The sequence below is a fragment of the Stegostoma tigrinum genome, chromosome 23 (genome assembly GCF_030684315.1).
Source record: "Stegostoma tigrinum isolate sSteTig4 chromosome 23, sSteTig4.hap1, whole genome shotgun sequence".
In the NCBI taxonomy this organism is placed as follows: domain Eukaryota; kingdom Metazoa; phylum Chordata; class Chondrichthyes; order Orectolobiformes; family Stegostomatidae; genus Stegostoma; species Stegostoma tigrinum.
Window position 1 is genome coordinate 20,206,242 of NC_081376.1, and position 25,136 is coordinate 20,231,377.

The 25,136-nt window shown below is 40.8% G+C and overlaps 1 protein-coding gene across 3 annotated transcripts in view; it reads left to right on the forward strand.

Moving 5' to 3' along the window:
- The first annotated feature begins 4,391 nt into the window (after positions 1-4,391).
- usp22 (ubiquitin specific peptidase 22) overlaps positions 4,392-25,136 on the forward strand; it is a 119,923-nt gene continuing 99,178 nt past the window's right edge. For all 3 annotated transcript variants that reach the window (XM_048552687.2, XM_048552688.2, XM_048552689.2), the window contains exon 1: positions 4,392-4,696. In XM_048552687.2, coding sequence (XP_048408644.1) covers positions 4,577-4,696 — 120 coding nt within the window. In that variant the 5' untranslated portion in view covers positions 4,392-4,576. The remainder of the gene's footprint in view (positions 4,697-25,136) is intronic.

The following is a 25,136-nucleotide window of genomic DNA, read 5'->3' on the forward strand; positions in this document are numbered from 1 at the left end:
CGGTGAAAAGGTTGCTGAAATCTGAAACACAAAGGAACTTGGGAATTCTAATTCAGGATTCTCTTTTGGTTAACATGCAGGTTCAGTTGGTAGTCAGGAAGGCAAATGGAATATTAGCATTTATTTCATGAGGGCTAACATACAAGAGCAGAAGTATATTGCTAAGGCAGTTTAAGGCTCTGGTCGGACCATGGAATATCATGAGCAGTTGTGGGCTCGGTATCTAAGGAAGAATGCACTGGTGTTGAAGGGGGTCCAGAGCAGGTTTCCAAGAACAATCCTGGTTAAATATTTCTCAGATCAGAAAGGAACTGGATAAGACACTCATGTAATAAATTATGAACGGCATGAGTATGTTCAACTCTTAGCAGTAATTGAAAGGCTTGACCTCTTTGAACAATCTTATTTGATTTTTACGTTAATAGTCTGACTTTTTAATATGATTGTGTTTTTAGTTATGGGGTTAATTTGCCAGCAATACAATACAAACTGATAATACAAACTTTGTTTAGTCAACTTAACTGAATTGATAAGTTTTAATTATTTTAGATTCCTTCTCATGTTATGGATAATGTCAATTACCTGGGGTTAATTTTCTGTTTTTCTTTCAGAAGCTATATCCTTTACACAGAGCTGTTGATCTAGTCCTAGTTTCTAATGAATAGATAGTAATAATTTTCTGTGTAGAGTTGAAGTTTTAAAAATCTTTTATTCCTCTTAAATACAGTTTGGATTTTCTCAGTGCTAATCTGCTAAATTGAATTAGGAGCATTAAAGCCTTCAAAAAATTACATGGAGAAAGCAAAGTAGCACAAAATAATAATTCAGAACAAATCCCTGATATAAATATTGATTTCTGCAGATATTGATGTTTTATATGAAAAAATTTATTGTCTATCAAAATCTTTTATTTAAACGAAAATTTTGGTTATGAATCCACTTACATGGCTTGCTACTGCAGAAACGCTACCAACGTCATCAAAGACCCATGACACACCGGTAATAATCTCCTACAACCTCCGCCATCAGGCAGAAGATACAGAAACCTGAACACACACACAAGCAGGTTCAAGAACAGGTTCATCCCAGCCATCATCAGACACATGAATGGAGTCTGTGTCTAAGTCTTTTTGATCTGTACATTCTTTGCTTACTATGATCTGCCCATACTGCTTGTAAACAAAGACTTTCACTGTATTTCGGTACATGTGACAATCAATCAAAACTAGTATGATTGATGTGAACACTGCCCACAGTGTATTTATCAGTGTTTTTAGTACACTCTTATCAGTTGATGGCTGCCTTGTTCAGTTCACTTTAAGGATGTGAGTGGAGTTCAAAGAAAAGTTGTTCACATCCAAATAAATTATATTAATGCCAAAAAGCAGTGGAACTAGCACCAAACCTTGCAGCACACCATTGGTTACAGGCCTCAAGTCTGGAAAAACCACCCTTGAAAATCAATTTCATATCTGTTTAGCTAGCCCCCTCAGATTCCATGTGATCTAACCCTGTTTACCGGTCTACCATGCAGAACCTTGTCAAATGCCTTGCCAAAGTCAAAAATGACAACAGCTACTGCTTTGTCTCCATGAATCTTCTTCATCACTTCTTCAAAAAACTCTATCAAGCTATGAGGCATGATTTCCCAGCACAGAGCCATGTTGACTATCATTAATCATTCCTTTCCTTTCCAAAACCATTTAAAAGTGCGTTGATAGTAAATATCTTGCTAAGGACAAGGAGGGGGGAGAAAAAAGAGAATAGTACATTTGTAATTTTTCTTAATCCTGATAAAAGGTGAGATGTGCAAAATTGACAGTTTCTCTTTTCACAAATGGCAGGTCAACCAAACGTTTCCAGCTTTTTCGGCTTTCTTTCTTAGTAATTTCATGTCCGTAGAGCTCGATGATGTAGACAGGGTTCTAAATTAATATTTTGTGTTAGTGATCATTTGTGAGGGACAATGTGGGTTTAGAAATCAAGGAGAAAGACTGTGATAAATGTAAATAAATTAGCATAGACTAGTAGCTCTGAGTAATCTGGCAGGCTTAAAAGTAGATAAATTTCCAGGGCTGGATGAAATGAATCCCAGGCTGTTGTGAGGAATGAAATGGGGGGTTGCTGGCAATAATTTTCAAGACTGGAGGGCAAACGAAGTGGTACTGTTTTTTTAAGAAGGGATCAAGCTATAAACCAACAAACTCCAGGCCAGTCAGTTAAACCTTAGTGTAGGGGAAACGATTGGAAGCAGTTCTGAGGGACAGCATTTAGAGAGGCATGGATTAAGCAAGAACAGTCAACAGGATTTTGTTAAGTGCCATGTCTGGCTAACTTGACTGAATTTTCAAATAAGTAACCAGGTGTGTAGAGAAGGGCAATGCTTTTTGTGTAGTTTTCTTAGACTTCAGCAAAGCTTCAGAGAAAATGATAGTGAAGGTAAGAGCACATGGGATTAAGGAAATATAGCTAATTGTAATCAGAATTGGCTGTGTGGCAGGAAGTGGAGTGTGATGGACAAGGGGTATTTTTGTATGTGTGTTCTGGAATCCACATTATTGCTAGGATGTCATGGGACTAAGTGTTGGCAGAGATTTACCAGAACATTGCCTGGGGTGGTGAGTTTTGGTCATGGGAAATGGGATGATCTGGGTTGTTTTCCTGGCCATAGAAGAGACAGAGGGTGGATATGATTGAGATATATAAAATTATGAGGGGCATCAAAAGGGTAGGCAGGAAGAGACTTTTCTCCTTGGTAGAGGGATCAATGACTAGGGTCACAATTTAAGGAAAGGGGCAGGATATTTTCAGGAAAAATGTTTTCACCCAGAGGGTGGCAGAAATATGAAAAATTTGGAGGGATATGGGTCAAACACGGAGCGAGACTAGTTTAGTTTGGGTAATGATCAGCATTGACTAGTTAGGGTGTTTCCAAGTCACATGACTTTGAATCTGGAGCCCGCAGCCTGTAAGGGTGGTGGAAGCAGAAACCCTCATAACATTGAAACAGCATATAGGCTTACACCTGCAATGCCAAAGATCAAGTGGTGGGAAATAGGTGTAGCATAGTTAAGTGGTTGATTTTGACTAGTACAGACTTGATTGGCTGAAGGTCCATTTTCTGCACCATAAACCTTCATGTTGGCCAAACAATGACATATTTGAGAGAGGCTTATTAAAAAAATAGGCTAAAACCACAAGGTAATTTATGGCTTGGTTAGTAACACATTTGTCCTTGGGTCAGAGGATACTGAGTTGAAGACATTTTCTAGGGATTTGAACACAATCCCTAAACAAAGGGGGCAGAATGATTGCTGATTCCACCCGGCCATACCCAAAAAAAAACACAAAATGCAACCTTAACCAGTACCAAGGAGGCATACACTCCCAGTATACTGATAAGAGTAGATGTACAATTGGAACTCATTTTTAAGACTTCTCTCATTTGCCCTCTGAAGAATAAAAGATTCCACTCCACTATTCAAAGCAATTAATTTATCTCTATCACAAAGCTGAATGTGGGAATTTGCGGTGCCCAACTAGATTAACTACACAAAATGCTAGATACCACGTTGGATTCAGAAAAACATTACACAGTTGCCCTTTGCAATTCGCTCGGACTTTAAAGAAAACGCTTAAAATTATGAAAATACGGACGCCCGGAAAAGTGCAAATAAGAGAAATTAAAAAACAGCTAAAAAAGGTGCCGGGACACATAGATTAATCTCTCCACCAGCAGAACAACCAACTGGCCAAGTTATTTTGAAAGTCTTTAAGAGATGAGATAGGACGGAGGTGGCAAGGTGCTCAGCTAAACCAAGGCCTACAGGGTGGAGTCAGGAAGGCACCCATGGGCGAACAAGACAAAAATCGGTGGCGCCGGCGGGAGATTCCATTACACAAATGAAGTCAACAATTCACATAACAGCGACATTTAGGCAACCATATGTACTTTCAATAGAACGTAAGGAGAAAAACCTAACAAATGAGGAGGCCCTAAAACCTCAGCCAGCCAGTAACAGGAAGCCTTAGCAGCAGGAACCGGAAGCAGCGCATTCACGCCATTCAAATCGCTCAAACGCCCGTCCTCTATACCGGTACCGTCAGCCGATAGACAGCACAACAACCAATTAGAAATGGAGCAGGAAACAAGGGCCGGATGTTATCCAATCGGAGCACAGCATGTGGGCGGGACATCCGCCAGTGCGTTGTCTCTGCTACCCTCCCTCCGCAAGGCGAGAAAAACCTCCGGTCCCGCGCAGTGATGGATAGTAACGCTAACCAATCGGAGGACAGGTTGTGTAAAGGGCCCGGCATCTTGACCAATGACTCTGCAGGGGTAGGTGGGACTTCCTGCAGTTTCGGCGAGTTTGCTTTCCTCCTCCCGGAGCGCTGCCGCCTGACGACCATCATCCTTTGCCGACACTATGGGCTTTTCTTCATATAAATAATCGGAGCCGCGACGGCGGCGGGCGGCGCTTTGGGGGTGGAAAGCGGCGGAGGAGGAGGCGTTGCGGGGACAGCTTGCGGCCCGAGATTGCGCGTTGGCGGCAGTGCTTGTGGTGCGGCTCCTGTCATGAGTCCGGCCGGGTGCTCCCATGTGAACAGTTTTAAGGCGGACAATTGGAAGCAGAGCCTGCGAGTAATTTACCAGTGCTTTGTGTGGAGTGGGACTGCGGAGAGCAGGAAAAGGAAGGTAAGGGCCGGGCTCGCCACGGATAGGGGACTCTCCAGCAAAGGCAGCCTCGCAAGACGGACCTCTCTCGTTTGAGGTGGTGAAGAGTCACTGACACTGCTACAGTAATGGATAAGAGCTACTGTACAAGGGAGGCTCTCACTGGGACCGTGAGGGGCACAGTTGTAAGGGGAGGGACAGAGGTGGAGTCGTCGCATGAACAGTGATGGGCAAAGATGCAGGTGGAGTCTCTCTGACAGTAAAAAAAAAGGTTGAATCATTTCAGAGGACTCAGTTATGAGGAGAAGCTAGGAAAAAAAGAGAAAGATGATGAATGCGACAGTGATACCTAATGATACTTAAATTTAGATGGTTAATCCTTAGCACTATTTGAAATTGGTTCATGACAAGGCTAGAAACTGATAAAGGTCAGTTTGGGACAGATGCCAGAAAGTTTTCTTTTTGTGTGCAGGGTGATTGTTCCCTGCAGTAGTCGTAAAACTAGTGTCTTTTAAGTATGGCCCTTTATAAAAGGGTGTCTAGGTGGGGCTTGTGGCCTCCCTTATTTTGTTTTTTTTTGAGACAGGTCATGCTAAATATGTCCAGCAAGATCAGGGACTTAATTAATGGTTCTCAGCACCGTTGTGGTCAGACAACTGACAGATACCCAGTGTAATAATACAAATTTGAGTTTTATTGGACTTGAAATGTTAACTTTACTTCTGTCTCCACAAATGCTGGTAGGCCTGCTGAGTTTGGTTTTTTCAGCATTTGCTTTTGAGACAAATTTTGTGCAGGAGCTCTGTGGGTTGATTTGCTTTGTTCTGATATGATGAGGGAAAGTGGCATTAAGCTTCTCAGGAATACACTGTGTCCTTTTAAAATGGCAAATGTTCCTGTTTTTGGCATGTTCATGTCAGTAAGCGAAAGATGTGTTCCCATGTTGAGGAAGTCCATTAATACTGGCATTTTGTGCCCTTGATAGATGTAATAAACTGTTGTGCAAATACTGTCCCTTTTTAATAGGGCAAACTGGCAGTAGTAGTGTTGTAAAGAATGTTATTATCTACTGTGGTGCTCTAGAATCCTAGTATTGTAGGAATCACCTTATGATCAGTTTGCCTCACCTTAACAGTGTAGTCTGCAGTACGATCTGGCCAGGTTGTACCAGTGTGTGAGATGTTAACAGGAGATGTTATCGAAAAACAGAATCTGCATTATGTGATTAAAGTAAGGGGTGCCTGCACTATTGGATTTCTTCAATATAAAGATACTGCTCATTTCTGGCAAGGAATAGGAAGGGGAGATAATCTATATGCAGGATGATCTCTTTCCAAGAGTGAGTTTGCCACACCACAAAGGTATACAAGCAAGGTTATTTTCTTGTTTGTCTACATGCTGTAATTTTAAGATTTACATGCATTTGGAGAGGCATGGACTGATTATGGATAGATGGCACGGTTTAGTCCAAGGAAAATCATATCTTTCAGACTTGATTTTTGACCTCATTTGAGGATGTAATCAAAAGAATAATAGATGTTGTTTACATAGACTTCAGTAAAGCCTTTGACAGGTTCCACATGGTAGATTAATTAGTGAGGTTAGGTCACATGGGATTCAGGGTGAGCTTGCCAATTGGATACGAAATTAGCTTGGTGGAAGGAGACAGGGTAGTCATACAAGGTTGTTTCTCAGACTGGAGGCCTGTTACTTAGTGTTCTAGAGGGATTGGTGCCGGGTCCACTTTTGCTATTGATATAAATGATTTGGATAAACATTTAGACTTTGCCAGTAAGCTTGCAGATATTCAAAATTGGTGGTATAGTGGACAACGAAGAAGGTTGTCTAAGATTCCAAAGAGATCTTTATCACTTGGGTTAATGGGGTGAGGATTGGCAGATAGTTTGATTTGTATAAATGTGAGCTATTACATTTTGGTAAAACAAGCAAGGGCAGGAGTTGCACTAATAATGATAGGGCCATGGGGAGTGTTTTGTAGAACAGAGACATGGGGATTTGAAATTTGTCACAGGTAGACAGGGAGGTAATGAAGGTGTTTAGTATGCCTGTCTTCATTGTTCAGACCATTTGAGTACAGGGCTTGGGATGTCCTGTTGAGGTTGTACAGGATATTGGTGAGGTCTCTTCTGAAGTGCTATATGCCGTTCTGGTCACCATACATATTATTAAATTGGAGGGGATTCAGAAAAGATTTACCAGGATGTTGTTGGGACTGGAAGGCTTGAGTTCTTAGGAGAGGCTGGATATTCTGGGACTTAGTTCATTGGAGAGGAGGAGTTTGAGGGATAACCTTGAGGGTTTATAAAATCATGAGAAGCATACATAAATTGAATAGCAAGGGTCTTTGCCTGCCATGAGGGAGTTCAAAACAAGGGGGCATACTTTTAAGGTGAGAGGAGAAAAGATTTTAAGAAGGACATGAGGGTCCACTCTTGTATACAGTGAGTGGCACATGTGTGGAATGAACTGCCAGAGGAAGTGATGAATGCAGATACAGTTACAACATTTTCAAAGACACTTGGACAGGTACATGAACATGAAAGGTTTGAAGAGATATTGGCCAAATGCAGACAAGTGCAGCTAGTTTTGTTAGGGGCAAAAATGATTGGCATTGACTAGTTGGACTGGAGATGACTTTGTCTCAATGCCATAGTTTCAGGAAGGGCACGCATCTGAATTGAACTTGTTTACTTTGTGGTAACAAATATATTACTTGTGCTAATCTGTCCTGATGCATTCCAAGAATGCACTGAAGGAAAACTATTTATAATTTGATACACGTATGTAACTCCTGATTTCTAGTATTATTGAGTTTTGTCCATGTGTAAATTAATGGCAGTGAGATTGTTGGTTTTGTCTTTGCTTCACACTTTGCACCTAGTTTGCATTAGTTTACCTTATGGGTTTATTATATCTTTTTATCCAAGTGTCATGAGTAAATATCCAATTCATCTTGGTGTGCAGAGTGCTCCATCCTCTTCTTTTTTCTTTTTGTCTTGCACCTCGCACAGCATTTCTTCAGAACTCGCCATGTTGCAAGCACTTTTTTGTACTTAGTCAAAACCTCTTTCTCATTTTGACTATGGCTCTGTTAAAAGAATGCTTTGTCTTCCATGAGAACAAGTTGTAGAGCTGGATGAACACAGCAGGCCAAGAAGCATCGGAGGAGCTGATCATCCAGCTCTACACCTTGTTCTCTGAGATTCTCTAGGTTCGGCAGTTTCTACTATCTTTGTTTTCCGTGTTCTCTTTGAAGATTCTGCAGAATTTTGGTAAGTTGTATGATATCCTTGTCAAATTATTTCAACATCTCTTCTCAGGCAAGTCCTAATGAATCCTGGCCTCTCATTCTTCATGGTTTTTCTATCCATTCGAGGAAGTGCTTCTTGTTTTATACAGTAATGTATGAGCATGTCTGAACATCTGTAACTCCTTCCAGTAGACTCTTCTGAGGCAGCAAGTTGGCTGGTGCTTTGAGACAATAAAACATCAGTGGCATTTACTTCTGTGGTATTTTTGGCACTATTTGTATTCGCACTGATGTTTGTTTAAGCAATTCAGTCATAATGTTATTGACCTCTTTAAATGGAGACTTCTCGTGGAACATAATTGCTACTATTTCCTCACTGACAATTTTGTGCACTGCCTTTTCCATTTTCATTCTGGGAAAACAGTCTGACAGTGAGCCTTTCTTTAAGGCAGTGTTGCTAACTCAGGAATTTGGGAACTGTGAAATATATGGCACTTTTAGAATTTCTTAGAAGTAAAATCCAGTGCATTCTTCGTATACTGTTTATTCATTTATATGGTCTTGGCACACTGGAACAATTGCTTGTACCCAGTCAACTACACCTCCACCATTTTTATCAGCATGTCCTTTCACCGTGAAATTGAATGTTGAACCAAAAGCTGCTATGTCTTGCAAGTTGCTGAAGGTTTGCTTAAATTGATCCTTGCCTGCAGCTTAGTTTGCCGTGTTCATGTTGGGTTGACTGGTGTGGTGAATGGAAACATTGATTCGTGCAGTGATGGTTGATTTCTCCTGGGGATCTCAGTGTCACGGGGCACTTCGTACATATGTCAAGTGGTATTGTTCGTCAGTTAAGTCAGATGCTGTCTAGGTTGAAGTTTGTGTTGGGGGTATTATAACTGAGCCAGACCTTCCCTTACCATATTTGGCTGTTTTGGGCATGGATAGTAAATGTATTTGTACAAACAAAGCAGAATATAGGAATATTGTTAAATTAGAGATTCAGCTCTGTGGCAGTGGCATGATGAATTTTACTGAGACAAGGCTACTTGACTTGAATGTCATAATATCAGAGTTACAGCATGGTAACAGGCCCTTCAGATCAGCATGTTTGTGCTGGTTGCTAAACATCCATCTCAGATAATCCTATTTTTCAGCACTTGGCATGTAGCCTTGTAGATATTTTCTATTCTGCCTGCTCAGAGATGTTATTACCCCTCTGGAGCAAGTGCTATCGGAACCTGGGCCTCCAGGCCTAGATGTGGGGACCCAGTCACCGTACTGCAAGTGCCCGCCTGTAGCCTTGTATGCTATGGTGTTTCAAATGTTCACCTAGATGTCACTTAAATGACTTGAGAGTCCTGCCTCTGCCACCTTTTGACAGGCAGAGAGCTCCAGAGTGGTATTCGGTCTTCTGAAGAAATTTTTCCTTGAGACCCGTCTAAACCTCTTGGTCTTTGATTTTAAAGTCATGCCCCTGCCTAGTGGCACCCAGACTAAGGGGGAAAGTTTCCCATAATCTACACACTTAAGAACTTTTGAACACCTCAATCAGAGTGCACCCCCAGCCATCTCTGGTCAAAGAAAAACTACCTGAGCCTACCTAACTTCTCTTCATAGCTGAATTGCTCCAGTCAAGACAACCTCTAGGGCAATCTCCTCTGCACACTGTCTAGTGCAGTCCTGTCCTTCCTATAGTGTGGTGACCTGAACTGCTGAACGCACTCCTGCACAATGGTCAAATTAACATTTATATACAGCTCCATTATAACCTCCTGTGCTTAGGTTGGAGTATATTGAGTTATAAGATTAAATTTAAAAAAAAAACTGGATAAACTGACCAGATCAGGCAGCAGCTGTGAAAAGAGAAACAGTTAATGTTTTGAGTTCAATGCAACTCTCCTTCAGAACTGGGAATTTGGAAGGAGAGTTGCATTGAACTCAAAATGCTAACTGTGTCTCTCTCTCTCTCTCTCTCTCTCTCTCTCTCTCTCTCTCTCTCTCTCTCTCTCTCTCTCTCTCTCTCTCTCTCTCTCTCTCTCTCTCTCTCTCTCTCTCTCTCTCTCTCTCTCTCTCTCTCTCTCTCTCTCTCTCTCTCCCCACAGATGCTGTTGGATCTGGTGATTTTATCCAGCACTAGGCTGGAAATGGGAAATGGGGGAAAAAACTTATTTTGGCTTTTTATTTGATTAAATTTTAAGCTTTACAGGTGAGTTGTGGGAGATGGTAGAAGTGTTGCCTTGGTGATTGAAGGTGAAGTCACATCTTTGACAGAGCATTGAAAAGCAGTTCTGTAGTGGGTGTTTTTGTGGGAACAATTTCCTTTTGGTGGGGGGGAAAAGGCAAGGATTGAAGTCATTTGTACGTATTGTTCATGGGCAGTTTGGGGAGGCACACAGGCATTGTGTAAAACCAACATTTAGGCAGGCATGTAATAAAGGCAGAATAGTTTTATTAACAGTTCTCTTAATGTAGGTTGAGATGTGTAGACCTGCCCATTTTCAGAGGCAGTGAATTATTAGCGTGATAATTTTCAGCAGCAGTATCTCAAAGAACCAACAAGAAGACAATCAAATTTATAATTCAGTAATGAGCCAGATTTGGTTCATGAGAGAAGTGTTTGAATTTTACGTAAGAACCATCCTAATGTGATCAAATTCGAGGAAGAAATGCAATGGTATACTAGGTTTGCGCAAGAGTAGTTTTATTGTAATAAAATGGAGATTGTTCTTAGTAAACTGGGCAATGGTTAAAATGACTAAGGCCAGGAGGCTTTTTAGAAAGAACCAATGATCTTGTGCTAGTTTATACCTCAAGTTGTTCTTGCCAAGGAAGATGTTCGAGAATAACCAAGAGTCTTAGACGCTCCAGCTTTTGTTTATCTTCAGTAGACGTATTCGGACGTGCTGTGACGCACTTGTGGGGAAGGTGGAACTTGAACGTGGAGTTTCTGACCTAATGGTAGGGTCACTACCATTGTAGAAGACCCTGAAGAGCCAGTTGGTTTGCTTTGTCAGGCAAGATGAATCTATATATCATTTGCTGGAAGTAAAAAGATTTGCCTGGAAGGAGTGGAGAGGCCAGTGTCTGAATGCTGTGGTTGTGAACTTCCAGAAGGGACATGGAAATGGGGGAATCTATCCTATTACACTGTTGGTTAAAATTAAAGGTCATAGAATTGAAGATGAATTATCAATTTTTTTTTGGTTTCCCACCACAGAGCCAACTTGCTAACTAGGAATAAGAGGTGGCACTCTAACTGACAGGATGTGAATACTGTCTTAATGACTACTGCCCAATAGCTCTGACTTCAATAATTACGAAGCGCTTCAAAAGGCTGGTCATGGCCCACGTCAACTCCAATCTGCCAGCCTGCCTCAATCCCCTACAGTTTGCCTACTGACATAACAGATCCACAGAGGAAGCCATCTCCCTAGTCCTGCACTCATCCCTGGAACACGTGGGCAGCCAAGACACTTATGTCCGGCTCCTGCTTGTTGACTACAGCTCTGCCTTTAACACCATTATCCCCTCCAGACAGATCTCAAGCCTGTGTGACCTTGGCTGTGCCCACTGCAACTGGAACCTTAGCTTTTTGACCCATAGGCTGCAACTAGTGAGTATTGATAACTGCACCTCCTCCACAATAAGACAACACTGGAGCCACTCAAGGATATGTCCTCAGCCCCCTACAGTACTCTCCACCTACGACTGTTGCCAAATTCTGAACAAATGCTATCTAAAAGTTCACTGACAACAGCATTATAGTGGGACAGATATCTGACAGAAGAGTCCAAATACAGGAGGGTGCAATGAAAACAATCTGTGTCTCAACATCAGTGAAACTAAAGAACTGATCATCGACTTCAGAAAGGAGGAGAACACACCCCCCATCTACATCAATGGAATGAAGGTGAAGAGCATCAAGTTCCTTGGAGTGATGGTAATTGGCAACCTGCCCTGGACTTCCCATGTAAATGCAACAGTAAGACGGTACAACAATGCCTCTTCTTCCTCAGGCAGCTCAGGAAATTTGGCATGTCCATAAAGTCCTTCACCAACTTCTACAGATGCACTGTTGAAAGCACGCTGTCCGGGTCTGTAATAGCCTGGTACGGCAACTAGTCTGCCCAGGAGTATAAGAAACTACAGAAGGTGGTATGCACAGCCCAGAGCATCACGGAAGCCAACCTTCCATCTGTGGACTCCATTTACACAGCTCGTTGCTGCAGAAAGGCAGCCAACATCATCGAAGATCCATCGTACCCTGGTACCTCCTACAACCTCTTCTGTCAGGCAAAAGGTACAGAAGCCTGAATACACACACAAGCACGTTCAGGGACAGCGTCTTTCCAGCTGTCATTGGACTGCTGAATGGGATCTAGCCTCAAATTGTGTAACCTTTTATGCTGCTAAGTCTTTTTGAACTGTATGTCCTTTGCTTGCTGTGATCTGCCTGTACTGTTTGTAAATGAAGTTTTTCCACTGTATTTCGGTACACAAGATAAAATCAGAAATCTGCTTTGTATCAGCTGTTTGCAATGTTAATTAAAACAGTTACAGACCTGAATTCCTTGACTTGTGCATTGTTAAAATGTCTGAAAACAATAGAGATTGGCAAAAACTGTAAATTGATTTCGTTGTAGGCAAGCATGAGGTTGACCCTTTTTACTCTAGATCTCAAAGGTTAGAACACTTTTTCTGGTTTTCAACACAATAGGGAAAAAGTGATGGTCTAAACAGACTTCGAGCCCAATGTGGGGTCCTCAAATTGTGAGTTGGGGCAGAAAATAATCAAAGGCCACTAAGGATCTGGTCTTTCTAAGCTAGAGTAGAATACAAAAGAACCCAAGTTTTATGAAGGTGTAATAAACAGTTCTGGCTGCACCTTACTCTGAACTCCAAGGATATGGTCTTGCTATGTTCAGCAGAATGATATCTGAGCCGTTCAGCTGCGAATGTGTACTTCCAGAAGACACATGAAAGACCTTAACAAATTATACTGTTGGCTAGAATTGAAGGTGAATTATTTTAAATTATTAGCTGAAGAAAAAGTGTGAGTTAGTTACTTTGCTTGGTATATTGAGGGTAAAGGACTGTTTCAGTCAAACTTAACTAGTTAATTTTGAGAGAAACTATTTTGCTGAGGAGGGTGTTTTTGACTTGGTTGCAGAATCCTAACCGTTAAAGCCAGATCTTTCAGGAGTTAAATTTTAAAGAAACATTTCCACATGTAGAAGGTTGAAAGTTTCTGCAAATTACAGTTTGATGTTTTGATCAGTTCTTGTTTTAAAACTAAAATTGGTACATTTTTGTTCTTTATTAAGGCACATAGGTTGGAATGACTTGTGGAGGTACGGTTGATCTGTGTAACATTCTTTCCTTAATGGTGGAACATGCTTGAGGGATTAACAGCTTACGTTGTTCCTAATGTGCTATCTTAAACAATTCAATATTATAGAAACATCCACTCCCTTGAAGAGAATTTGGCACTTGTATCATGCTGACCATGTCCACCAGATATCTGGAAGTGCTTTATAAGCCGATGGATCCCTTTTTAACTGTAGTCACTATTGTCATGTCGCTAAACTGAGTGGGGCTTGAACATGGAATCTTGCGATCTTGGGCAAGAGTGCTATTGTGTGAACCACATCCAAAGTCGCCGTACAATTGCTTCTCTAGGATAAATAGAACACAGACATTTTTGGTAACAGCAACACTCAAACTTTACCTCAGCCAGTTTGAAAGATGAAGGAAATAGTTCCATGAGAACGTCATTGTCTCCAATTCATCCACAATCCTGATTTTTAGGCACTTTGTCATTTCTTTCCTTGTTAATTGGGCAAGACCCTGGACTACTCTAGCACTGTTCACTGCAGCAATTAGTGAGAGTGGTCAAGTGCCATCTTATACACCAGGACAAGTAAATGCTAACTTTGCCAATGAGACTTGTAATGAAAATGAAACTCATCAGCTGTTGCTTGATCCTTTCTTTATGAAATTTGGATTATTTTTCTCACTTGTATTGTTATGTTGTATATTTTTTTAAAACCCCAAAATAAGTTCTGGATGTGAGTTTGCTCGCTGAGCTGGAAGGTTAGTTTTCAGACGTTGCGTCACCATTCTAGGTAACATCAGTGAGCCTCCGACGAAGTGCTGGTGTTATGCCCCGCTTCGTCAGAGGCTCACCGATGATACCTAGAATGGTGACGCAACATCTGAAAACTAGCCTTCCAGCTTAGCGAGCAAACTCCCATCCAGAACCTCAACCTGAGCTACAAATCTTCTCAAAACTCCCCAAAATAAGTGCTTATTGGTGATGACTTCTGTAGACGTGGCAATTATTGTGTCCACATTGCTGTGTGGTTCCTTTGTACTTTGCAAATATAAAAGTTTTAATTCTTGAAGCAAAATATATCTGAATTGGAGTGCAGCTGTGCAGTTCATTTGAGTAAAGAAATTGTTTGAATTTGAAGAGCAGCTTTGGAGCTTGGAGAAGAGATTACATGTCTTCATATATTGGCTTGTTGAATGTATCTTGTAAATGACTACAGTGTTATTTTCAGTTGCAGGTTTTCTAATCACTTTGTGGGATGTGTTATTGGTTTCTGAGCGTTTATTGCCTGTCTATTGAAGGTGGTGATGAACTGCTGCAGTCTTCCTGCTGTGGGCTGACCTATAACGCCCTTGGGGAAGGAATTCCAGGATTTTGACCATCGATAAGTGAAGGAATTGTGATATGTTTCCCAGTCAGGATGGTGAGTGGCTTGCAGGGGAACTTTGAAGATTGTGATATTCCTGTTTATCTGCTGCCAGTGTCCTTCTAGATCGCAGTGGTCATGGGTTTGGAAGGTGCTTTTTGGGAATCTTTGAATTTCTGCCGTGCATCTTGTAGATGGTATACACTGCTTCTACTTAGTGGATGGACTGCCAATCAAGTGGGCTACTTTGTCCTGAATGATGTCAAGCTGCTTGTGGTTTTGGGGCTGCACTTATCCAGGCAAGTGGGGAGTATTCTATGGTACTCCTGAGTTGTGCCTTTTGTAGGTGGTGGACAGGCTTTGGAGAATCAGGAGGTGAGTTGCCCCTGCAGTATTCTTAGCCTCTGATCTGCTTTTAGCCACTGTTTGTTGCGAGCCCAGTTGAGTTTCTGGTCAATGGTAACCCCCAGAGTAGTGACAGTTGGGGATTCAGTGATGGCAAAACTATTGAATGGCAAGGAGTGGTGGTCTGTGTACCTCCATTGCTTGGCATTTGTGGCATGATTATTACTTGATGCTTGTTATCCCAAGCCTGGATGATGTTCTGATCTCGGCATTTTAAACGTGAACTGCTTTAGTTTTTTTGAGGAGCTGTGTATGGTGCTGAACAACTGTGTACTCATTGGCAAATACCTCCACTTCTGACCACCTTTGATTTGAGGGAAGGTCATTGAACCAGCTGAAGATGATTTGGGCCTGGGACATGAGTTCCTTTAGGGTCCTACTGAGATGACTGATCTCCAACAACCAGGACCACATTGTTTTATGGCAGGTATGACTCTGACCAACAGAGCAATTGCCCCCTAGTACCCATTGATTCCAGTTTTGCTAGTGCTCCTTGATGCCACACTAAGTCAAATGTGACCTTGATGTCAAGGGCTTGCCCTTGTCCCTGGAATTCCTTTTTTTTTGTGTTTAAACCAAGTCTGTACTAAGGTCAGGGCTGAGTGGCCTGTGTGATCTAATTACTCATTTACAGAACTGAAGTCAAGAGTCTGAAATTCATTTATTGCTGTTATAGTGTAGCTTCTCAGCTTTTCCTTTTTTGTTTTTTGGCTTGTTACAATATTTGTGCAAACACCTTTCTTTTGGTAGGCAGGTTGTATGAACCGCCACTGACCTCTGCTGATGTTGGTCACGAACCAAGTGTGCAAGAATGAATCATTCTTTTTCAACATCTCAATCTTATTACTGCTTTAAGCCACTCTATTGCAACACAAGCCTGTATGTCCAGAATCCTATAGTTTCATGTACAACAGGTTATTCACTATGAAACCTAGTAATCTCCATTTTGAATATTGTTGTTTTTCTCTGTATGGGAGAAAACTGCAAAATCTTGGCTTTTGGGTATTATCTTGAGGTTATTTTCATGTGATGTTTTGGCTTTTTGCTGAAATCGTGTTCATGTGCAGAGAAGGGTTTTAAATGTTTGCTTTTTTAAAAAAAAATGTTGGTTTGCATAGCTGCTGGAAAGTAAAATCTCAACCATGAAGCGATTGCTATGGGAATGTGTTGCACTACAAAAATCTCCTGATCTGTTACCAAAAGTCCTCGTCAAGCTTATTTTGTGCATAAATCTATATATGTTTTGTGACTCCAAACCAAAATAGCAAAAATGACCAACCTTATTGGTGGGTTGTTGTCGATGACCCGCAGTCCATCTGGTGGGTTATACTCTCTTTTTATCTGATTCTCAAATGCTTAGGCGCAGGTTGTCAGATGAGTCTTCAACAGTGGCCATGGGTACTGTTGGAATTCATCAGATCTAACTATGGTGTTTGGCTAATTTAGAATATTGGTAATTTTGCTGTTGCGTATGTTGTTAGAAGTACTGTCACATTTTGGGCATTGGCTTTATCTGCATCTCAGCAGTGAGAATACTCCAGTGACCTGATAGGGTGTTCTTGTTTAGTGAGAACAACTTTTTAGTGTTTTGTAGTAATATAGACTGTCTGCAGTATTGGAATGTTGAGTCTGTCTGGCTGTGTTATTTTGGAGCTGTTGTGACTCTAAAGGAACTTGCTATTCCCCAAACTCCTGCTGTAGGGGAAACTTCTCATGATTTTTGAGGTCATGAGGTAGATTTACAGGACTACGAGCGAGTCAGCACTCTCGTTCATACATGAGAAATCAGAGCATTGAGTAGTGTGTTAGGACAGGTTTTTGAGTGGCTTGGTCTGTATAGGAGATTGGGTTGAACATGGAATCATTAGGTTTATGGCTCAGAAAAAGACCACTTTGTCATGTCTAAACCAGCTGAGAAATGAACTTTTCCTTGCCTTAAACCCCTTTTTTTTTTTTACCTGGAGGAAACTTGGGGCACACATCCAGACACCCTTTTTTAGCAAATAAGTTGTTTCTCCCTCATTTTATCTTTGGGGTACAGAGTTTGACACTTCACCCTATGGGTGAAATAAGTTGTTGGTTTTTTTTGTCTCCTTTACTAATCTTTCTGCAAGCACTGGTAACTCTAACCCTATGCCCTGTTGTTATGTCACCTCAAAGTGACATCAACCCTTTTTATCCTTCCACTTTACACTATATCAATTTTGTATACCTCAACTAAATTTTTCCTTGGCCATCTCTGCAGAGAGAGCAACCTTACCCACAAATTTTTTTTTCCCCACACCTGCAGTCTTTTTTTTGAAGTTCTGGTAATATGCTTGTAAATTTGTATCCTGTCGGGGGCAATTCCATCCTTTCCGTAATGAAATGATAAGAATGTCACACAGTACCCCAGTTGTGACCTAACTCATGCATTATATACTTAGAACAGTGGAGGGCTATATGATCAATGCTTCAGCAAACCAAAAAGTCAAGGCTTCCTTTTGCTGTCTTGACCACATCACTGTGCTATCCTTATCTTCAGGGAACTAGTGGAAATTCATTCCAAGTTCTCTCACTTTGTTTTGCTCCTTTTGTATTCCCCCATTTTAATGGTTTATTCCCTGTTTGACCTCCCAAGTACATGCCCTGTCACTTCTCTTTTTCCTTCCAGGTTAAATTTCTTTTGCTATTTTTCTGCTCAGCTGACCAGCCCTCTTCTATCTTCCTGTGGTCTACAGCGATCCTTTTTGCGGAAAAGCAGTTTTATTTTTGTCATTGTGCAAACTTCTTGTCTCCGATGTTTATGACTAAAGAACACAACAAGCAGAGGACCTAATTCTGAGCCCTGAGGGATACCACTGATGAACAGATTTCGCTTTGCAGAGCTACCCATCAAACCCCCCCCCCCCCTTTTTTTGTTTTGGTTTCTATCATAAGCCAACTTTCATATCCACCTTGCTATTTGTTTTGTTTTTGTCAATCTGCTAAATGGCAGACTGGTTCATGTCTTGCTAGAAGTCATGTATATGACTTCAACTGTGCAATGCTCACCATTTCTCAGTTTGACAAACACCTTTTGTTCACCGAATCTGTGAAAATCTTCCTTTTAACAAATCTGTGCAGGCCTTAAACTGTCACTTAAAGTCACAGTTTAATTTATCCTACTTAGAATTGCTTCCACTAGTTGGCTCACTGCTGAAGTTGCACTGACTGGCCTGTTGTTATTTAGTTCAACTCTGACTGTGTCCCTTTCCTCCTTCTAAAAAAATTACAAGATTAACAGCTCTGTAATCCTTTGGCACCACAACTAGATATGAATAGGAAGGTTTTAGAGGGATATGGGCCCAATCCTGACAAAAGGGATTGATCTATTTGGAGAACCTGGCCAGCATGGACTAGTTGGACTGGAGGGTCTGTTTCCATGCTGTACACTTCTACTGCAAAAGTATTGGGAAATGGTCACATTATTTCATCCCTGGCTTCTAACAGCCTGAGATGTAGTTTTTTTTAATCCACCTTTTGGTTATGTTGCCCATCTTAATACTTCCCCTCTCCCTATTTTAATTGCATCCAATACTTCACAGTACAATTCTAGCTGTACTAAGACCGAATCTAATTGTCACCTGCTTCACGTATGAATTCTCGTCTTCCCCCTGCACCCCACTAAGGTTACTGCAGAACAACTGGACCCAGCTGTTTCCCTAGTTAGACGCTAGCCACGCACACCAGTTGTGCTTCGTAGACCTGGGTTAATACCCAGGAAAACTGGGGGAACCTTGCATTCTACTTCTCAAACTTTTTTGGTTGTGAGCAACAGGGCATTATTTCTTAACTACAGAAAAGAATGCTTATACAGTTTATAAAGAGAAATTCTAACACCTCTTCCTTTACTGAGAAACCAAGGTGAAGTGACAATGCCCCCAGTACATTATACTGAGCTGAACAGCTATCCTTGGATAGTGCTGAGTTGAATATTTGACTAGCAAAGTTGCTGGTATGCTAAGGTAGTTGGGAAGTGGCACAGTTTGAGTCATTAGTCAGCTGTATAGCATGGAACCAGACCCTTCTGCCTGACTTGGCCATGCTAACAAGATATCTTGAATAAACCTAGTCCCATTTTGCTCGCTAATGGCCCATGTCCCTCTTCAACCCTTCCTGTTCATAGACCCATTCAGATCCCTGTACTGGCCTTGTCCATTTCCTCTGGCAGCTTATTCCATACACACTCTCCACCATCCATGTGAAAATGTTGCCCCCTCGGGTCCCTTTTAAATCTTTCCCCTCTCACCATGATCCTATGCCCTCTAATTTTGACTCTCCTACCCAAGGGGAAAAATTCTTGTCTATTTACCTTATCCATGCCTCTCTTGACCTTAAACATCTATTAGGTCACCCCTCAGCCTCTGAAGCTCCAGGGAAAATAACCCCTCACTATTCAGCCTCTCCCTACACCTCCAAACACGCTGACTCTGGCAACATCCTTGCAAATCTTTTCTGCACCCTTGATAACAAAGTGTGGAGCTGGATGAACACAGCAGGCCAAGCAGCATCTCGGGAGCACAAAAGCTGACGTTTCGGGCCTAGACCCTTCATCAGAGAGGGGGATGGGGAGAGGGAACCGGAATAAATAGGGAGAGAGGGGGAGGTGGAACGAAGATGGAGAGAAAAGATAAGTGGAGAGGAGAGTATAGGTAGGGAGGGGCTAGGTCAGTCCAGGGAAGACTGACAGGTCAAGGAGGTAGGATGAGGTGGTAGGTAGGAAATGGAGATATGCTTTGAGGTCGGAGGAAGGGATAGGTGAGGGGAAGAACAGGTTAGGGAAGCAGAGACAAGCTGGGCTGGTTTTGGGATGCAGTGGGGAAGCTGGTGAAGTCCACATTGATACCATTGGGCTGCAGGGTTCCCAAGTGGAATATGAGTTGCTGTTCTTGCGACCTTAGGGTGGCATCATTGTGGCACTGCAGTTTTCTGCATTGTTTTCTGCACCCTTTCTAGTTCCTCAACATCTGTCCTTAGGCAGGGAGATCAGAATTGCATGCACTATTCCAAAAGTGGCCTAACCATGTCCCATACATCTGCAATATGACCTCCCCACTCGTCTCTGAATGCACTGACCAATGAGACCAACACTGTCTTCACTGTGGTGGAAACCAATAATTCATGCTTAATATGTGCAATTTCCCCAATCTGTCCAACTGAAGCTGTAGACTCCTAAGAGATGTATTGGATGTATCTCGAGTTAACTCTCCCAACAGTGATGTTTGCCAATTTTCAGAATAAGATCTGTTGCAGAAAAACTTTGTTTTGTGAAATATAGTTTTTGTTTGAATTATTCACTGATGATGAAGAGTAAATTAATATTGAGAGTTGGGAAGGATCATTCCCTCAGGAAGATAGTTTGTTGTAAAAATGTGTTGAGGAAAACAAAAGGTGAAGCTTCTGTTCTCCTGATTTGGATGGCTTTTTTATTCTTGTACCTTTTTCCAAATCTTTTGATCTTTCTGTTCCTTCATTGTCTTTTTGACTTTGTGGATTAGCAGTTATGATGGGTGTCTTTGTTCTAATATGTTCATGTAGTTTTTACAACTGGTGAAAAATGAATCAATATTTGAAAGTTTCTGCATCTGTTGTGATGGGAGGGCAAATGGAATGAAAGTAATCTTTTACTGATCTAGGTTTGTGTATATTTCATTTTATTATTTCCATTAAATCAGTTTCATGCTCTGCATCTTCCTGAAAGAGGTCTAAATAAATTAAGTTCCATTTAGAAAAATGCTTGAAATTTGTTTTTTTTTGGTATTATTACTTTTTTAAGGCAGTCTTCATGTTCAGATGACTTTTTTTGTTTTTGAAACAAAAACAGTACTGGTGGGTCCAGAGACTGTTGAACAGTAAAGGAATTATGGGTTATGGTGAGCAGGTGGGTGAGTGGAGCTGAGTCCACAAAAAGATCAGCCATGATTTTAGTGAATGGCAAAGCAGGCTTGACACGCTAGATGGCCTATTCCTATTTCTTGCGTTCTTGGGAAACTCAGCAGGCCTGGCATCTATGGGAAGAAATCAAATTTGTTGTTTTTTGTCTCCTGGAAATGAATAGTATATCTGTATTCACTTTTCCTAAACCTGTGTGTATTACTTAGCTATGAATGTTAACTAACAGTTTAGTGTTTTTTTTAAACTTAGCCCCTTGTTTTGAAATTGTGGTCAAAGTAAGTTTTTCTCCAATTAGTGAAATTTATAGGAAAGAAAAGGAAGCTGAAATTAGCAAAACAAGCTGCAGATGCTGGAAATGAGCAAACAAACAGATTGCTCTTCCCCTCCACCAGTGCTGTCAGACCTGCTGAGTTTTTTCAGCAGAGTTTTTTTTTGTCCAGCAATTTGTGTTTTGGAAGCTGATATTGGCCTTCATCCTGAGAGATTAAAAAAAACCCAAATTCTCAAGACAGTAGGAGGCAGGATTAGGGTAGGATTCCTAGATGATGAGCCTTTTGTTGCATTTGTATCCAGTAGTGAAGGAGACTCTGGTTCAAGAATTGTATGTTGTGAAAAATTTGCCATGAAAGACAGTAAAGAATAGGAGGCTGAGAGTTTTTGCTTGGTGATAGATGGTCAATGGATGAAAATCAAAAATTGAATGGATTAGACCTCTTTTGGTCTAAATTGGCTTGATCAAGAGTCTGTGTTTCTGAAGAATTTCATAGATATCAGATTTCAATTGTTCCTGAACAGAGTCTATAAAAATGTGGTTATTCTGTCTCTGCCTTTTGTTTGTGCTTACATCATCTAGGTTCTCTCTTTGCCCCTGCAGTACAAGGTGAGCTGAAGAAGCTTGATGAACCATAAGGTGGCATAATCAAGTTTGTTTTTAAATTTTTCATAGGAATTGGATATCCCTGGCTGGGTCAACATTAATGCCTATCTGAAATTTGCCCAGGAGAAGGTGTCAGTGAGCTGCTGTGGTTTGTTGCAAGTGTACCCACAGTTCTATTAGGCTGACAAAACAGTGATTCCAGTTCCAAGTTAGAGTACTCTGAGGGGAACTCACAGGTGGTTGTTTTTCATGCATCTGGTCCCCTTGTTCTTTTTACAGTGGTAGAGGTCACAGGTTTGGAAGCAGCTGTTGAAGCTTGGCTACATTACTGCAATGAATCTTGTGGAATATGCATTGCCGTCACTGTTCGGGATGAGTGGTTGGTGTCCAAGTTTCTTTTGTCCTGGATGATTTCAAGCTTGTGTTGGTGCTGCAGTTGTCCAGGTAGAAGTGGAAAGTATTTCATTATACTCATGACTTGGGTCATGCGGATGGTGGACAGGAGGGGGTGAGTTAATTTCTTCTTAGCTTTTTATTGACCTGTTCTTGTGTTACCCTCCAGCTTTGGATTTGTTACTGCTCCTTGACGCAATTATTGATCAAATGCGGCTTTGTAACGGACCTTGCATATGAAGTAGTTGAACTTTTGAACGTGTAAAATACATGAATAAAATAGAAGAAATGAAAAGTTTGGAGCAGAAAGTTCTGAGTAATTTTACTCCAAATGGAAAAGTAGTCAGGTTGAGCTGGAGCTGAAGCTTTGTAATCGAGGAAATGTAAATTGCCGTTATCACAGATCCGGTGACAAATCTGTTGGATTTCGTAACTTGTTTACTTATGTGCTCAAGGTGGATTCAGTTGCAGTCGTTGTGGTAGGATTTCTTATTTTAAAGACCGTGATAGTTTGAAAGTGATTTAGAATTTTTAAAAATCTGACGTGTAAAGCTAGAGCTCCATTTGTTTCCCGACTTAGACCAAGATGCTGTACATTTTTATTAATGGCCAAAAAAATGCTAACTTGCGAATAGCAAAATGTCATGTTCCAGCTTTGCAAATCTATAAAGCTATGCTTCAAAATTGCAATTCTGCCTGCTTTGTTATGGAAGCTGTAAGCTCATAGCCTGACTGTGTGTGCGCGTGCGCGCGCGCACGCTCTGGGTTTTATATAAAAATCTTGGCAAAATGTAATGTCGGATTTTGTTGCGAAATGTGAATTAGTACAATTGTTTGTTTGATTTGTCCCAAAGGTGAATCAGAAGTATGGCCAAATTTTTAACATGATTTATACATAGTGGTATACATCTAAACGTGCTTCAGCTGAAGTAATGGAACAAGTTGGATCACATTTTGAGCGGTTACCTGCTGGGAGTTAAATGAGAGCTGTAGATTCCTAACTAACTGATGTTGAGGGTAATTTACAGTTGCAAAGTAGATTGCCTGAAGGGAGACAGTCCTTTGAACTCAGCAATTTACAAAAGTTTAAAAGTACATGTCTTGCTAATGTTTAAAGTCCTAAGTCCTGAGACCAAGTTAGGTCGTGAATGGCAATTTCATGTTTCTGTGAATATTGTTATTTGCTACGGAGTTAATTGCAAAAGAAAGTAAAGCTCCCGTGGATGTGCTGTTTGGCTGAGGGAATTGGTGATAGGAGGAGGCTGGAATGGAGAAAGTATTGCACTGTGGAGTATGATCGATTTAAATGACAATCTAGCTTTTTCATTCCCTTCCTTTTCAGCTATATTTTTAAATGTTTATAGTTCCAAAAACACATTGGTCATAGTACCTGTTGCTGGCATTAGTTGCCTTCTCACATGTAGGTGACCCATGTCAAATCTCTTAGGATGCCCGGATGCTCAAATGCTCCAGCTACAATGAATTAGCTTTGTGTTCAGTTATTGTTGTCAATTCATATTATGGGGATTTTAAGCCTCTAGTTTGTTAACCCATTTTGTTCAGTTCCCTTCTTTTCACCTGATTGTCCAAGAGGTACTATTACTTTCCTTTGCTATGCAATCTATTCCAACAAGTCTGTTTTGTAACAGTTTTAAAGCTGACCTGATATCGGATCCAAGATTGCCTCAACTTTGTCACTGACATTGAGTCTAAACGTAACTGTTGCTACTAATAGGATGTTGAAGCTATTGCTGGGTGATGGATGTACAACTCCAATGACAAAGGTGTTTATGCTATATAGTAGTTGAGATCAGGGCTGCTGATACAGTAAGTCAAATTCTATCTTGTAAGATTTTGGATTTTTTGTACCTTTTTTTAGAATGAGGTTCTGGCCTGGTCACCTTTTTTTCATGGTTAAAAAACTTTGCTTTAAAAAAATGGTGCATATAATTAGCTCTTGTGGAATTGGTAAGGTGTATAATTGTATTAAATTCTTGCACAAAAAAGTTAAATAGTCACGTTTTTTGCCTTCACTTGGTTTTACAAGCAATTATACCACTCTTTGTTAGGGGATTCTTGTTTTGAATTTCATTGTTTATAAATATTTACATGTAGTTTTCACGGTAAAGCACTTTTTATTATTGACACAAAGCATTGGAATTAATATTTGTAGTTAAAGTACATAGTACTTGAGAGAAACTGAATAATTCATATATCTACTTCAAGTCTATAAATGGAAGTGCGAGGAAGGAATGTTGACTTCACAAATCGCATATTAGGTGACGAGTGGTATTTGTATGTTTTTTTGGTAAAAGAAGTTCAGAGTGGATTTGGAGAGAGATAAAGGTGCATATAAACGAAAATGTGACTTAAATTTTGAGTATAATACAGACTGTTTCCGAAAACTTGCGTTCAGTCATTGTTTCTAAGTAGTTGAGCTGGAAGTGTGTATAAAAGTATGATATATGTCAGAACTTTGTCACTTCCCTCTAAAATAAAAAATTGCTGATCCATTCCTCATGAATTGAGCCAGAATTTGACGTTTGGGGATTTCCATTGTTTCACAATTTAATGGGAAATTTGTTTGGGATATAAATAACACATTTGGTGAACTAAGATTATTTACGTGCAGCATACAGCAGAGCAATTTGCTAGATTGAAATTGCAGCAATCTTGTGATGGTTGAATCTCTTTAGTGAGAACATTGCAAATTTAACAGCGGAGAGGCTTGATTAGTCTATCCAATGATACCTGCAGCTGCCAAAAATAGTTTCCAGCATTCTGTACTAAATTTACCAGCAAGTAGTTGCTGAACAAAATTTTCTGATGTTCAGAATAAATTGTTGAAATTTTTACCTGGTTTGTTCTCGCCACTTCCTTTTTTTTGTCAGCTTCAGC